Source organism: Stegostoma tigrinum, chromosome 4 (genome assembly GCF_030684315.1).
Source record: "Stegostoma tigrinum isolate sSteTig4 chromosome 4, sSteTig4.hap1, whole genome shotgun sequence".
Taxonomy (NCBI): Eukaryota; Metazoa; Chordata; class Chondrichthyes; order Orectolobiformes; family Stegostomatidae; genus Stegostoma; species Stegostoma tigrinum.
Window position 1 is genome coordinate 94135386 of NC_081357.1, and position 12471 is coordinate 94147856.

General features: G+C 39.9%; 1 protein-coding gene across 2 annotated transcripts in view; it reads right to left on the reverse strand.

The window, feature by feature from the left end:
• Positions 1 to 12471, reverse strand: part of galnt2 (UDP-N-acetyl-alpha-D-galactosamine:polypeptide N-acetylgalactosaminyltransferase 2) — a 121635-nt gene that overhangs the window by 48108 nt on the left and 61056 nt on the right. For both annotated transcript variants that reach the window (XM_048530529.2, XM_048530528.2), the window contains 3 exons: positions 4392 to 4459; positions 4240 to 4305; positions 4032 to 4153 (listed from right to left, as the gene is read on the reverse strand). In XM_048530529.2, the coding sequence (XP_048386486.1) occupies positions 4032 to 4153; positions 4240 to 4305; positions 4392 to 4459 (256 nt within the window). The remainder of the gene's footprint in view (positions 1 to 4031; positions 4154 to 4239; positions 4306 to 4391; positions 4460 to 12471) is intronic.

Here is a 12471-nt window from a genome sequence, read left to right on the forward strand (position 1 = left end):
GTTTTGTAATTTGAGACACAAATTTGAAAATGGAGACATTGCCACATGGATTGCAGTTCATTCCATTATATTGTACCTTTCACCTATCTACCCAAATTGCAGTCAATCTGTCTGCAATTTGTTATTAAATCCCCAATTTTTTCAGCATCAACTGATATAATGTTATCTATGTTCAGGTCCAAGCCACCTATGTAATTAATGGAAAGGACGGTTAACTGATCTCTAGTCACAAAGAAGGGGAACAAGGTTAATCCCAAAAGTAAGGGAATAAATGTGCAAAGGTTGGCTATCCCACAGTTTTCCTCTTAAAAACAGGATTATGTGGTTGTAGCAGATCAGCATCTCAATGGTTAGGTAAAATTGGAAATGGCAGAAAGGTTAAGTATCAGGGGTCATATTCACAAACTAAGGACATCTGAAATAAAACAAAAAACACAGGAGAGGTTTTATTAATGCGTGAACGGATATTGGGACAACTGGTGGAGCAAGAATCCTCATCAAGTTTCAATAAAGAAAGATAGATTTTTGTCAAAAATGAGGCTTAGAATTATGAGAAAAGCATCAAAGTAATACTGTAAGTCAGACTGCTAGAACAGTGCTTCCCAAACTGCGTGTTGCAGAGGGTCTCAGGAGGCCGCAAAACATTTTGAAATTATTAAGTAATTTTTGTTTAGCAATGTAAGTTTATCAACTTGATCTTAAATTTCAATTTTGATTTATTTTCTCCTTGATACACAGTATAACAATAATTTCTGCCTTTCTTCGTCACAAGAGGATTCACTATACCTGCCATACGGACTTGATTACATTGCCCCAACAGTTTCTGGGAAATCCCATGAAATTTTGGTTTTCATCGACAACTTGCCACTCTGGCAGTTCTTTGGTTTAACAAAAGCCTTTGGTCTATGTCATTGATGTTGGCATGGCTTGTGAAGTTAATTTGTGCAGTGAAGATCAGAAGTTCATTATTTCCTCAAAAAGGAAGGTCTTTAAATAACATGCAAAACAACAGCTACAATTTAAATTAGGGGAGTCTCAGATTCTCGCATCAAGGGCCACATTGACTGACAGCCAATAAACAACTGGCCACAAATATATACACAACTTAACCTTATGGTACGAAGCAGAATTGCAGACTATAAAAACACACTGTATATAACAAAACTGTGTTAACAAAAAAACCTGTGAAAACCATGAACATTTAGTAACCACAGAACGTTGGATGCAATACTTAATGTGAGATGTGCAGCTGAGACTCGGACTTTGAAATCTGGGCAATATTAGGTTTAAGATTTGTAGTTGCGGGTTGCATAATGTTACTGAGGTGGGCATCAGTTAAGCTCAATCTCAGGTGACAAAAAGTTGCTGTAAAAGCTCAGCAGGTCTGGCAACATCTGTGAAAGAAGAAACTTTCTTCCTTCGCAGATATATCTTTCAAAGAAAGTTTCTTACTTCACAGATGCTGCCAGACCTGCTGAGCTTTTCCAGCAACTTTGATTTTGTTCCTGATTTACATTGTCTGCAATTCTTTTGGTTTTTACTCAATTTCAGGTGATTCTTATTTAAAGTCAATGCAAAAAAAGGTCTGCTCACAGACGAATCAAACATGCTCTGCAGTATTTTTGTGTCATCCATACACTTGTAAAACTCTGCTAAAGGAAGCTGTTCAGTGTGACTATGAAGAATGTTGCTGGGTTGTAGTTTGGACTGCTCTGCTATAAATAATTATGCTCATTTTGTGTATTATGTACAGACAGAAGTCCATAAGGTTCCATTCTATTTACCAGATTTGGATGCAGAAATTAATGCATAAACATAACAAATTTTTGAAAAGACAAGCCCAACCAACTGGCTGGATGATTTGCAGAACAGCTAGCACCACTATGATTACCCAGCATTTGGATTTATCTGGCGTGGTGATCCTGCTGCTCCTGAATCTGAATGTCTAATTTGCTGACATAAATTTTCAAAAAAAGCCATGGTTACAAGCAAACTAAAATGACATCTCTCCAGTTACTTCAGACGGCTGCAAGAGCAGAATGCAAAACAATGCTCTCATGAGAACATTAACAAAAGCACTAGATTGTGAACAAGAGGGCGGCCACAATGTTGCCAGACTGAGTGCCAAAACCAAGAAGTCTCATACAACCGCTGGAACGCCAGATCTATCAGCTTGTCAGAAAATTGTTTGCACTCTGATAGACGTTGCAGCAAAAGAGATGGTAAAAGTTCCACTTTCTAAAAACATTAACAGCAGACACACAGAAGCCATTTCACAGGTGATAGAACCAACAGTTATCCAGAAAATTCAAGGGTCAGGAAAGCTTTCCCTGCAGATGAATGAATCTACTAGACACTGAAAATTGTGCACAGCTGCCTGCAGTTGTTCAGTTTGATAAGGAAGACTGTTTCAAAACAGCATTATTTATTTTGCAAGGACTGTCCACAGCAAACAATAGGGGAGAAATATTCAGAATGACCAATAGGTATTTGAAACTAAATGGAATTCCATGGCAAAAATGCATAAGCGTATGTTGCACCTATAAGGCAAGGAATGTAAAAGGCCTTGTGCCCAAAGTACAATGTGAAAACCCAGAGGTTCAAATTGCTCATTGTTTTCTTTACAGGGAGGTTTGCTTACCACATAGCTTGCCAGGTGACCTAAAATTCGCCCTAAGTAAGGCTGTGGAAATTCTCAACTTCATCAAATCCAGACCATTTCAGTCATATCTTTTTCTATTCAGTATGAAGAAACAGGAGCAGAACTTTTCTCCTTCATACTGAAGTTCGCTAGCTTTCAAGGGGTAAAGTTCTGTCAAGAATTTATGAACTGATGGGTGAATTGAAACAATTCATGAACAATGAGCCTCAGTATGCTAATCTGTTGTAAAACAAAATACTGGCTGGAAAAGCTGGCCTCCCTGTCTGATGTATTTCAGCACAATGAGTTGAATCAAAGATAGTAAGGATACGATGAGGGCATATTGACATGCACAGACAAGCTAAATGGGATGAAATCAAAACTTCAAGTGTGGAGAGAAAAGGTTTCTTGCAGAATAAATCATTGATCACTTCAAATGTTTAAACGAGCTTCTATGCAAACCAAGATGAAAGACTCCTTTCACTTGTAAAGAAACATTTAAACTTGCTCCCAGATAAACTCAAACATTATTTTAGATCATCTGGGACGGAGCAACTTGATTTAATTTAATGAAAATCCATTTGGAATGTCTTCAGAAAAATTAACCATGAGTTTCTCTTTGAAGAATAAAGACGAATTCCTGGATCTCAGGAGTGACTGCAAACTTGAACTGAAATTCAAAGAGATTCCACTGGATTAATTTTGGCTACAAATGAGAAATGAATATCCCTTGATATCAAATCAAGTCATAATTGTTGTGCTGCCATTCTCAACTAGCTACCTTTATGAATTTAGCTCCTCTTCATTGCCACATTTCAAAGACCAGAAGAGACAGTGTTTACACAAGTGTGGTTCAGGAGCTTTGTGTATGTCTTTCCACCATTAAACCAGATATTAAACAGTTACATTCATTGCAAGCAATCTCACATTTAATGATGAAATTCTAGTCAAAATAAGTTAAAAATTTCTTATTAAAATTTCGGTCTAATTACATTTCAGTTAGAAATAAATATCATTCCTTGCAATAATAGTGCTGATTTTTTTTTAAAATTTGGTGTGCCATGAAAAGCTTGATAAATTGTAAGTATAATGCAGGCTGAAAGGGTTTGGGATGCACTGGACTAGAAGACTTACTTTGTCACTTTCCTGAAACATTTACAATGTTACAACCATTCGCCTATCCAAACATCCTAACCATCATAAAGTTTTCTTTTATTATTGCTATATTTCTCTCCTAATAGACACCTGAACCTTTATAAGATTTGCGTCTTATTAAACAATTCTCAATACCCCATGTACACCAATTCAACTGAACTGCAAGTTCAAATCAATGATCTGAGTTAACACATAATTAGCACTGAAATGTTCTGTTCCAAATTTATTTTCTTACCTCAACCACCCTCTCCAGGAGGGGTTCTAGCCAGTGTTCATTACATTCGCAATGGCTGTCAAGAAATGTAAGGATGTTTGCTTGTGCTGCATCAGCTCCCCTGACACGTGAACGCATTAGGCCTATGTAGTTTAAGAAAGATTATTGTTAGGTCTCTTTTAAAGGAAAACTCAAACACAGAACCAGCAAAGTATTTCCCTTGACTGACCTTCTCGTCTGTTATTTCGCAGAATTCGGACCTTCTCAATCTTTGATAGCAAAGTGCCATCTTCAGCTGGAAGTGGAAATTTGATTTTAAAATTTATTTATTTATTTACGGGACCATCTGAGCTATGGAGAAGTAAAGCAATTCCTACTTACGGTTGTCACTGTAATCATCAACCAAGATGATTTCTTTTATCAGGTGTGGTGGACTTTTTCTAAGCACGCTGTTTAAAAAAAAAATAACAATTATTGAGAACTGACAATGAAAATAAATGTAAACAAGATAATGAACAACCTAAAATGAAAATTACTGCGATATAATGTCACTCACTGACAAGTGGCAAGTGACATTCTCGACACACAAATGCCAGGCTATGACCATCATCAATAAGGGACAATCCAACCACGCCCATTGACATTCAACAGTGTTACAATTACTGAATCCCCAACTATCAACATCCTGGGGATTACCATCGACCAGAAACTCAAGTGGACTCGCCACATAAACACAGTGGCTACAACAGAAGGCCAGAAGGTAGGAATACTGCGGCGAACAACTCACCTCCTGACTCCTCAAAGCCTGTCCACCATCTACAAGGCACAAGTCAGGAGTGTGATGGAATACTCCCCACTTACCTGGATGAGTGCAACCCCAACAACACTCAAGACGCTTGACACCATCCAGGACAAAACAGCCTGTTTGATTAGCACTACATCCACAAGCATTCACTTCCTCCACCACCAACATTCAGTAGCAGCAGTGTGTACGATCAACAAGATGCTCTGTAGAAATTCACCAGAGATCCTCAGACAGCACGTTCCAAACCCACAGCCCTTTCCAACTAGAAGGACAAAGGCAGCAGATATACGGGAACACCACCTCCTCCAGGTTTCCCACCAAGTTACTCACCATCCTGACTTAGAAATATATCGCCATTCCTTCACTGTCACTGGGTCAAAATCCTAGAATTCCATCCCTAATAGCATTGTGGGTCAACCCACAGCAGAAAGAATGCAATGGTTCAAGAAGGCAATTCACCACCACCTTCTCAAGGGCACCTAGGGATGGACAAGAAATGCTGGCCAGTCAGCGATGCCCACATCCCACAAAATCAGTAGAAAAAAAATTAGAATGTGTAACTTGTGAAAGATCCTAATCCAGTTTGTTGCCTTCAATTTATATGATTTGATTTTTACCGGAGAATTAGCTAAAAGCCTTGAGACGTGGAAGCAGTTTGTGAAGAAAAGATCAGATGAATACTTCAGTGTGAAATAGTGTTCACTGCATTTATTATTTTAAGAAAACATTGCATTGTGACACAGGAACAAAAGCAAGACCATTCAGTTTCTGGAGCTTCATCTGTCATTCAATTAGCTTATGGTTGATCTCTATATCAACTCCGCCTACTCAGCTTGGCTTTGTGACATTAATACATCTAAAAACATTATGACGCCCATACAAACCAATTTTTAAAAAAAATTGACACCTGAATTCAAGTGACCAAATGAAAAAAATCACAGGATTTTAGATTTAAAGGCTTTGATGCAATAAAAAGAATAGGAGCACACTATTTTTGAAAACTTTTATAAAACTGCAGAAAAGACCACCATCTGACTTTTAACATGATCAACAATCCCATTTTATGTTATACTTTATTCCTTAAGTTGTCCCTTTAATCTCCCAGAACCAGGCCAGTTATTCTCTAATCCTGATGGCCTGCTTTCTTTTACATTTTCTAGCTGGGTAACTTCTAGTCTCCAACTGACTTTCATGATGAAGGTTACCCTAGGGAATCCTCCTTCTAGCCAAAGTTAAGTGAATCTTGCGGCCTTGTTTAAATTCTCCTGGGCTTTTCAATTTGAGTGTGCTCCCACCTGCCTTTTGCATGGCGACTATTAAAGACAGCTTTTAGAGTGTTTCAGGGCAGGACTGACTGTCTCTATTCCTCTGATGTCTCTCACATTCTTGCAAATTAACCTGCAAGGTTCATGGATAGTTTTAAGAAACTGGGAATCCATTACGACATAGAAACGGAAAATGGGAATAAGCCATTTGGGCCTTCACAGCTGCTCTGCCATTTAATATGGTCATGTCTGATCATCCAACTCAGTACTCTTTTCCTGCTTTCTTCCCTTACCCTTTGATCCCTTTAGCCTATATCCAATTCTACTTGAAAACATTCAATGTTTTGGCCCCAACCACTTTCTGCAGTAGACAATTCCACATGCTCACCACACTCCAGTTGAAACAACTTCTTCTCACCTTGGTCCTAAATGACTCAACTCACAGTCTTACAATAGCTTTTAACTGAGTTTTCATTTCTAAGACCCATCCTCATTGCAATGTGAATTACATTGTCTCATAACCAGATGAAAATGCTAAATAACCATTCTCTTAGACCCAACTCCGTTCTTGCTTAGAATTAAATGAAGTTTGTAGCTTAGCTATTTATACAATATGACATTTCAAACATTTCCCTGTGAAATTTGGGCACTAGTAGGTTACTGATAATTATCACAGATGCTCTCGCTATTGTCTATAAGTGTAAACATTGTGCACTATCTTCTCAGTAAGACAATCAATCCCCCAGGAAAATTTAGCCAATCAAGCCTGTGTTGAACAGAATTCAGAGTAAGTTACATGACTATTTCTCCACTCTATGCCTAATTTCAAAAACATAACATTGTAAAATTTGTATCTGTAACATCTAATGAAAGAGCAAGGGAAAGTGGGTTTTTCCTTTCGATTCATAGAAAATGGGCACTGCTGGCAAGATCAACATTTATTGCCCATCATTAATTTCCCTTGGCAGTCAGTGGTGAAAACTGCCTTCTTGAACAGATGCTACCCATGTTGTGTCAATATAACCCAATTAGGGGCTGTTTGGGCATTCTGGGAACGTGCAAAGGACCACAAAGGATTCATGAGCTAGCTGTTTCTGATCAGCTGAGGAGAGGCAAATATAGAGTAGGAAGTTAGTCAAGGCTATTCTGAGGACAACCCTGACTCCATAAGTGGGGCAAAGGGAGTCTGGACACAAGGTATGGAGAAATCAGTTGGCAGGGGAGTGGGTATTAAGCACCCCAACATTGCCAAGACAAAACAGCAAGGAGCAAGGCTGCCAATTACATAAATGTTGCAGCCAGTAATGGAGGCATGACAGACTGTAACAAAAAAAGACAACACTATCTACTGGAAAATGGGAAATCCTAGTGGCAGCAGAAGAGAGGCTGAAAGGCAAGAGGCCTTATGTTTAACATAGGATTTACCAGTGCAGATAGGGCTCCCTGAGGTTGACTGAAAACCCAGTGCCACAAGAAATGAGACTCTGCAGGTAGTTAGTCACCTATATCTATGGCCTGCACTGACGAAGAGCTCACATCTTGCTACACTGGTGCCATGACCTGCCAAAAGTCATCTAAGTCAGTGAAGCATCACTTCTGATTTCTGCTAAGGTTCAACCTTAGATGTTTATGGAATTTTGCAAGAAAGTGCATATCACTACATCTTGCAGATCACGGATGCTTTCTTTGTCTGGTTGTGACAATATACTCCCTTCATGACAGGCATGGCCTCTCAGTGACGAAACGGTGTGTTTTGCCATCTGTACTAGACTCCTCCCAGGGGATAGGACACACATGGTTACTAAGGGGCTACCAAACCTATCTAGCGGAAGTGTTTTGATTCTTTCAACATTCAAATGGTTTGTGATCACAATAAATTCCTACCAATGTGCCCCTGCTTCCCTGGTTGCTGCCACAACTCCATCATCCTTTGCTTCAGATCTTCATTTCATGGATGGATTGCAGGGCACAAGAAATGTCCCTTGATGATATGGCTACCAACCCATCCTATTTGAGCCCCAGACAGAGGTGATAAAACCAATGCTACCTGTTCAGTGGGACAACTATTGAGTAGGCCATCAGGATTCTGAAGACGTAATTACTACCAGATGGCAGCCACCTGCAATGACCTTGGACACAGAATCATAGAGTTATAGAATTATTACAACAAAAGAAGCTATTTGGGCTGCTATGTCTTGCTGGCTCTCTGCGAGAGCAACTCACCTAGTCTCACTTACCTATAATTTCTCTGTAGTCTTGTAGACCTTCTTACTCTAGACTAGATTAGATTAGATTCCCTACAGTGTGGAAACAGGCCCTTCAGCCCAACAAGTCCACACCACCCCTTGCAGCATCCCACCCAGATCCATCCCCCATAACTCACACACCCCGAACACTACGGGCAATTTAGCATGGCCAATCTACCTAGCCTCCACATTTTTGGACTGTGGGAGGAAACCGGAGCACCCGGAAGAAACCCACGGAGACACGGGAAGAATGTGCAAACTCTGCACAGGCAGTCACCCGAGGCTAGAATCGATCGCAGGTCCATGGCGCTGTGAGGCTACAGTATTAACCACTGAGCCACCGTGCCACCCCAAATTATAATGTGTCTTTTGAAAGGCCACAATTGATTATGTCTTCACCACAATCTCAAGCACTGCATTCCAGGCTCTAAACATCTGCTGTCAATGTGAACAGTTTCTCCACACCCATATCTATGCAATTCAGATCCCTCATGATTTTTAAGGCTCTTGTGACACAGTGATAGTGTAACTACCTCTGGACCAGGTGGCCTGGATTCAAGTCCCACCTGCTGTTGGACTGCGTCAATACATCTCTGAACAGGTTGATTAGAAAAGATATTAAGGACTCTTGTGATGCAGCGGTAGTGTCCCTACTTCCGAACCAGCAGGTCTAGGATCAAGGCCACCTGCTCTAGAGGTGTGTGCTATATCTCTGCAGAGATTGGTTAGAAAATATCTTTTCCCTCATGATTTTCTTTAGCTCAAGGCTCTTATGGCATGTGGCAATGTCCCCTCCTACAAGCCAGGAGAGATGGCCTCAAATCCTAACTCCAGAGGTGTGGAATAACAGTTCTGAACAGCTCAATTAGAAAATATGTCCTTCATGATTTTGAGAAACTCTACAAATCTCCTCTCAAACCTTTCTTGTATGCATAATTGAGTTTGTTTATAATTCTCTCATGGACCATGAGTGCTACTGGCTGGCCAGCATTTATTACCAGTCCCTAGTTGCCTTTGAGGAGGTAGTAATGAGCTGCTTTCTCAAACTGCTGCAGTCCATGTGCTGTAGCTTGGATCAATGCCACTATGGAGGAATATCCAGGATTTTGACCAGTACAACAGTAAAAGAATGGCTATATATTTCAAAGTCAGGATGGTGAGTGGTGTGGAGAGGAAATTGCAGGTAGTGGTGTTCCCAACTTCTTCAGCCCCAGAGCCATTCTTGTTAACTTTTGCTGTACTCTCTCTAGTGCTTTCACATCCTTGATGAATTTAATCTCCAGAACTGACATTCCAGCTGAGGCTAAATCAATGTTCCATACAGGTATTGCATAACTTTGTTGCCTTCGTATTCAATGGCACAATTTACAAAGCCCAGAGTCTTCAATACTTTATTCGTCTTTATTATACTCATTGTAGTCATCTGCTGCATTCTCTGTGATATAGCCTTCCAGAAAAATGTGGGCACTGAGGAAGAAAGAGGACAGCTCTTCTGGGACAAGCCAGAACAAGTGGTAAGAAAGTCAGAAGATATGGTGGAGGAAGACAACATTGAACAGAGAGTGGCTTAAGGACTTCCCTGATCTCCCTTACAACCTCCAGTATTAGATCTAGGATGAAGTCAATGAAACAAAGGGCAACTGTGCCCTAGATGCTGGGCCTCTGACTATCTCGTGACATCTTGCTTCCCTCTAGTGCTATGGAAGGCTTTGGCATGATCCACAAATGTCTCTGCGAATAAACAACAGTCACAGTGATGGCTTCTAGATTCTCTAAACAGGTCCCACGCTTCATGAGACCTAGCTCTGTTCAAAACAGTACTAGTTCTAACTGGGCATGAAACCCAATTAAGCCTTCTCTAGTGAAAATCTTAATTTTATTCAGTTTCCCACTGGTTTCTGACCCCAAAACAAATCCAGCTTTTGTTTCCCATCTTCTTGGCAAAACTTTAGCCTAGTTTTTTTTTAATTCCAGATTTATTCAATTAATTGCATTTAAATTCCACAATTGCTGTTAGTGTAATTTCAACTCATGCCTCTGCTACATTAGACTTTTGATTAGTAGTCCTGTAAGGTTACCACAACGTTCCCATTCTTGTTTGCGGCTAACTCTAAAGCTCTTCTGCAAAGCACAGTGAGTCAATCCATCTATCTTGTACAATTCTAAGATACCGAAGTAATCAAAGAAAGATATGAGTTGAACAAGTAGATCTCGGCACTGTGCAGCAACAACCAATCACACATTATGTTACAACTCAGTCCAGTTCATTTTTACGTTAATAGTGAATGTTTTCCCAGAACGAAGTAAAGTCAGTCAAGTTCCAATGGTGCACTAAAAAAGCCAGAATGAAGATGATTCTTGCAAGTTGCAATCTTTAACAATGTTTACATTGAAATGAAGACTTTTAAACTAGGGCCCCAAGTGGGCTCCAAAGTGTAAAGTGCTGTTCATTTATCACCTGATCCAGAACAAATTACACAAAATCCCTATTTAAAGTTGCTCTGCTTTATGTTAGTTTCTTTCAACATTGTTCAGCTAATGGAGCCTGCATTTCTGTTTAAAGTCACAAGTATCAGATTTAAATCATTTCTTGCTGGTCTGCTTCAGACTGCATGGCACGATCAGCAACATTTTTTTTCTATTCATTCACGGGATGAGGGCATCGCTGGCTAGGCCAGCGTTAATTGCCCATCCCTAATTGCCCAGATGGCAGTTCAGAGTCAATCACATTGCTGTGGGTCTGGAGCCACATGTAGCCAGACCAGGTAAGGACGGCAGTTTCCTTCCCTAAAAGACATTAGTGAACCAGATGGGTTTTTCTGACAACCGGCAATGGATTCACGGTCATCATTAGACTCTTAATTTCAGATAGTTATTGAATTTAAATTCCACCAGCTGCCATGGCAGAATTTGAACCCAGGTCCCCAGAACATTACCTGGGTTAACAATCCAGCAATAATGCCACTAGGCTATTGCCTTCCCTGATGGCGAAGCCTATGCCACCTCCTAATTCACCCTATTGCAATTACATACAAAACACAAAGAACTTAGAACCCCATGTCTGACACATCACCCTGGCCATGGTCCTAAATCAAGCCAATCAGATCACACAAATATGGAATGCGCATTCTGCCAACCAGAACATGCTCGACTAAATCCCAAAAGACTTGACGAAGGTTGATAGCTCTTGATGACTTAGTCATCCAAGAGTGGGCAGAGATATTACTGCAGTATTTTAAACTACTGTCTCCCAATTTAGATATGCAGGCTCACATTAAAACCAGCTACATTGCACCCCTGTGCTCACCGGCTCACACTGACCTTTGGTTCAGCAATGTCACATTTAAAATTCTACCCTGTTTCTAAATCTTTCCAAGCTGTCACCTCATCTCTGTAGTCTCCTTGAGTCCTACAACCCTTTGGGGTCTCTGTGCTTTTCTAATTTTGTCTTCTTACGATGTCTTGGTAACTTGATTGCAGAGGTTGATAGGTGGCAACTGCTCCAAAACAGCCTAGCTTTCTAACAGAACACATCTTGGATTTCACTTGTACCACCCAGGTAACTGTCTTCATCCACTCTGTCCTAAGCATCAATTTTCTTCCTAAAACTTTTACATCATGCCTCTGAATTCTCTTCCTTAAGAGGCTCCCTAACACATCTTTCTTACTTAAGCTTTTGCTGAACTGTCACAAAATTAACAATCACCTGGAAAATGTGCATTAATTTACAAAACTCAACAATGATTAGTTAATCACAAATTCTGCTAAACTAATGCAATTGAGTTTTTCAATGGGATGAAAAAAGTTTAATCAAGTTTTTGATGTGGTATCTATAGAATTCAAAAATGTGTTTGATAAATGCTACTTAAGTTTTCAGGAAAATGGTCATGTAGAAGAAAAAAAACCATAAATAATGAACGTGGCTGAATGACTGGAAACAAACAAAACACAGACGATTATCAGACTGGAGAACATTATATGGCGTGACCCCCTGAGATCTGTATTAAGACAATGGCTTTATTGGACTCAAATATGCAAAGCACAATTTCAAAACATAGGAAAGCTGGTGAAATGGGGTACATTTGGTAGATAACATTTAATGGAGCAAAGTGTAAACTGATACATTTTGGTAGAACAGAAAAGCA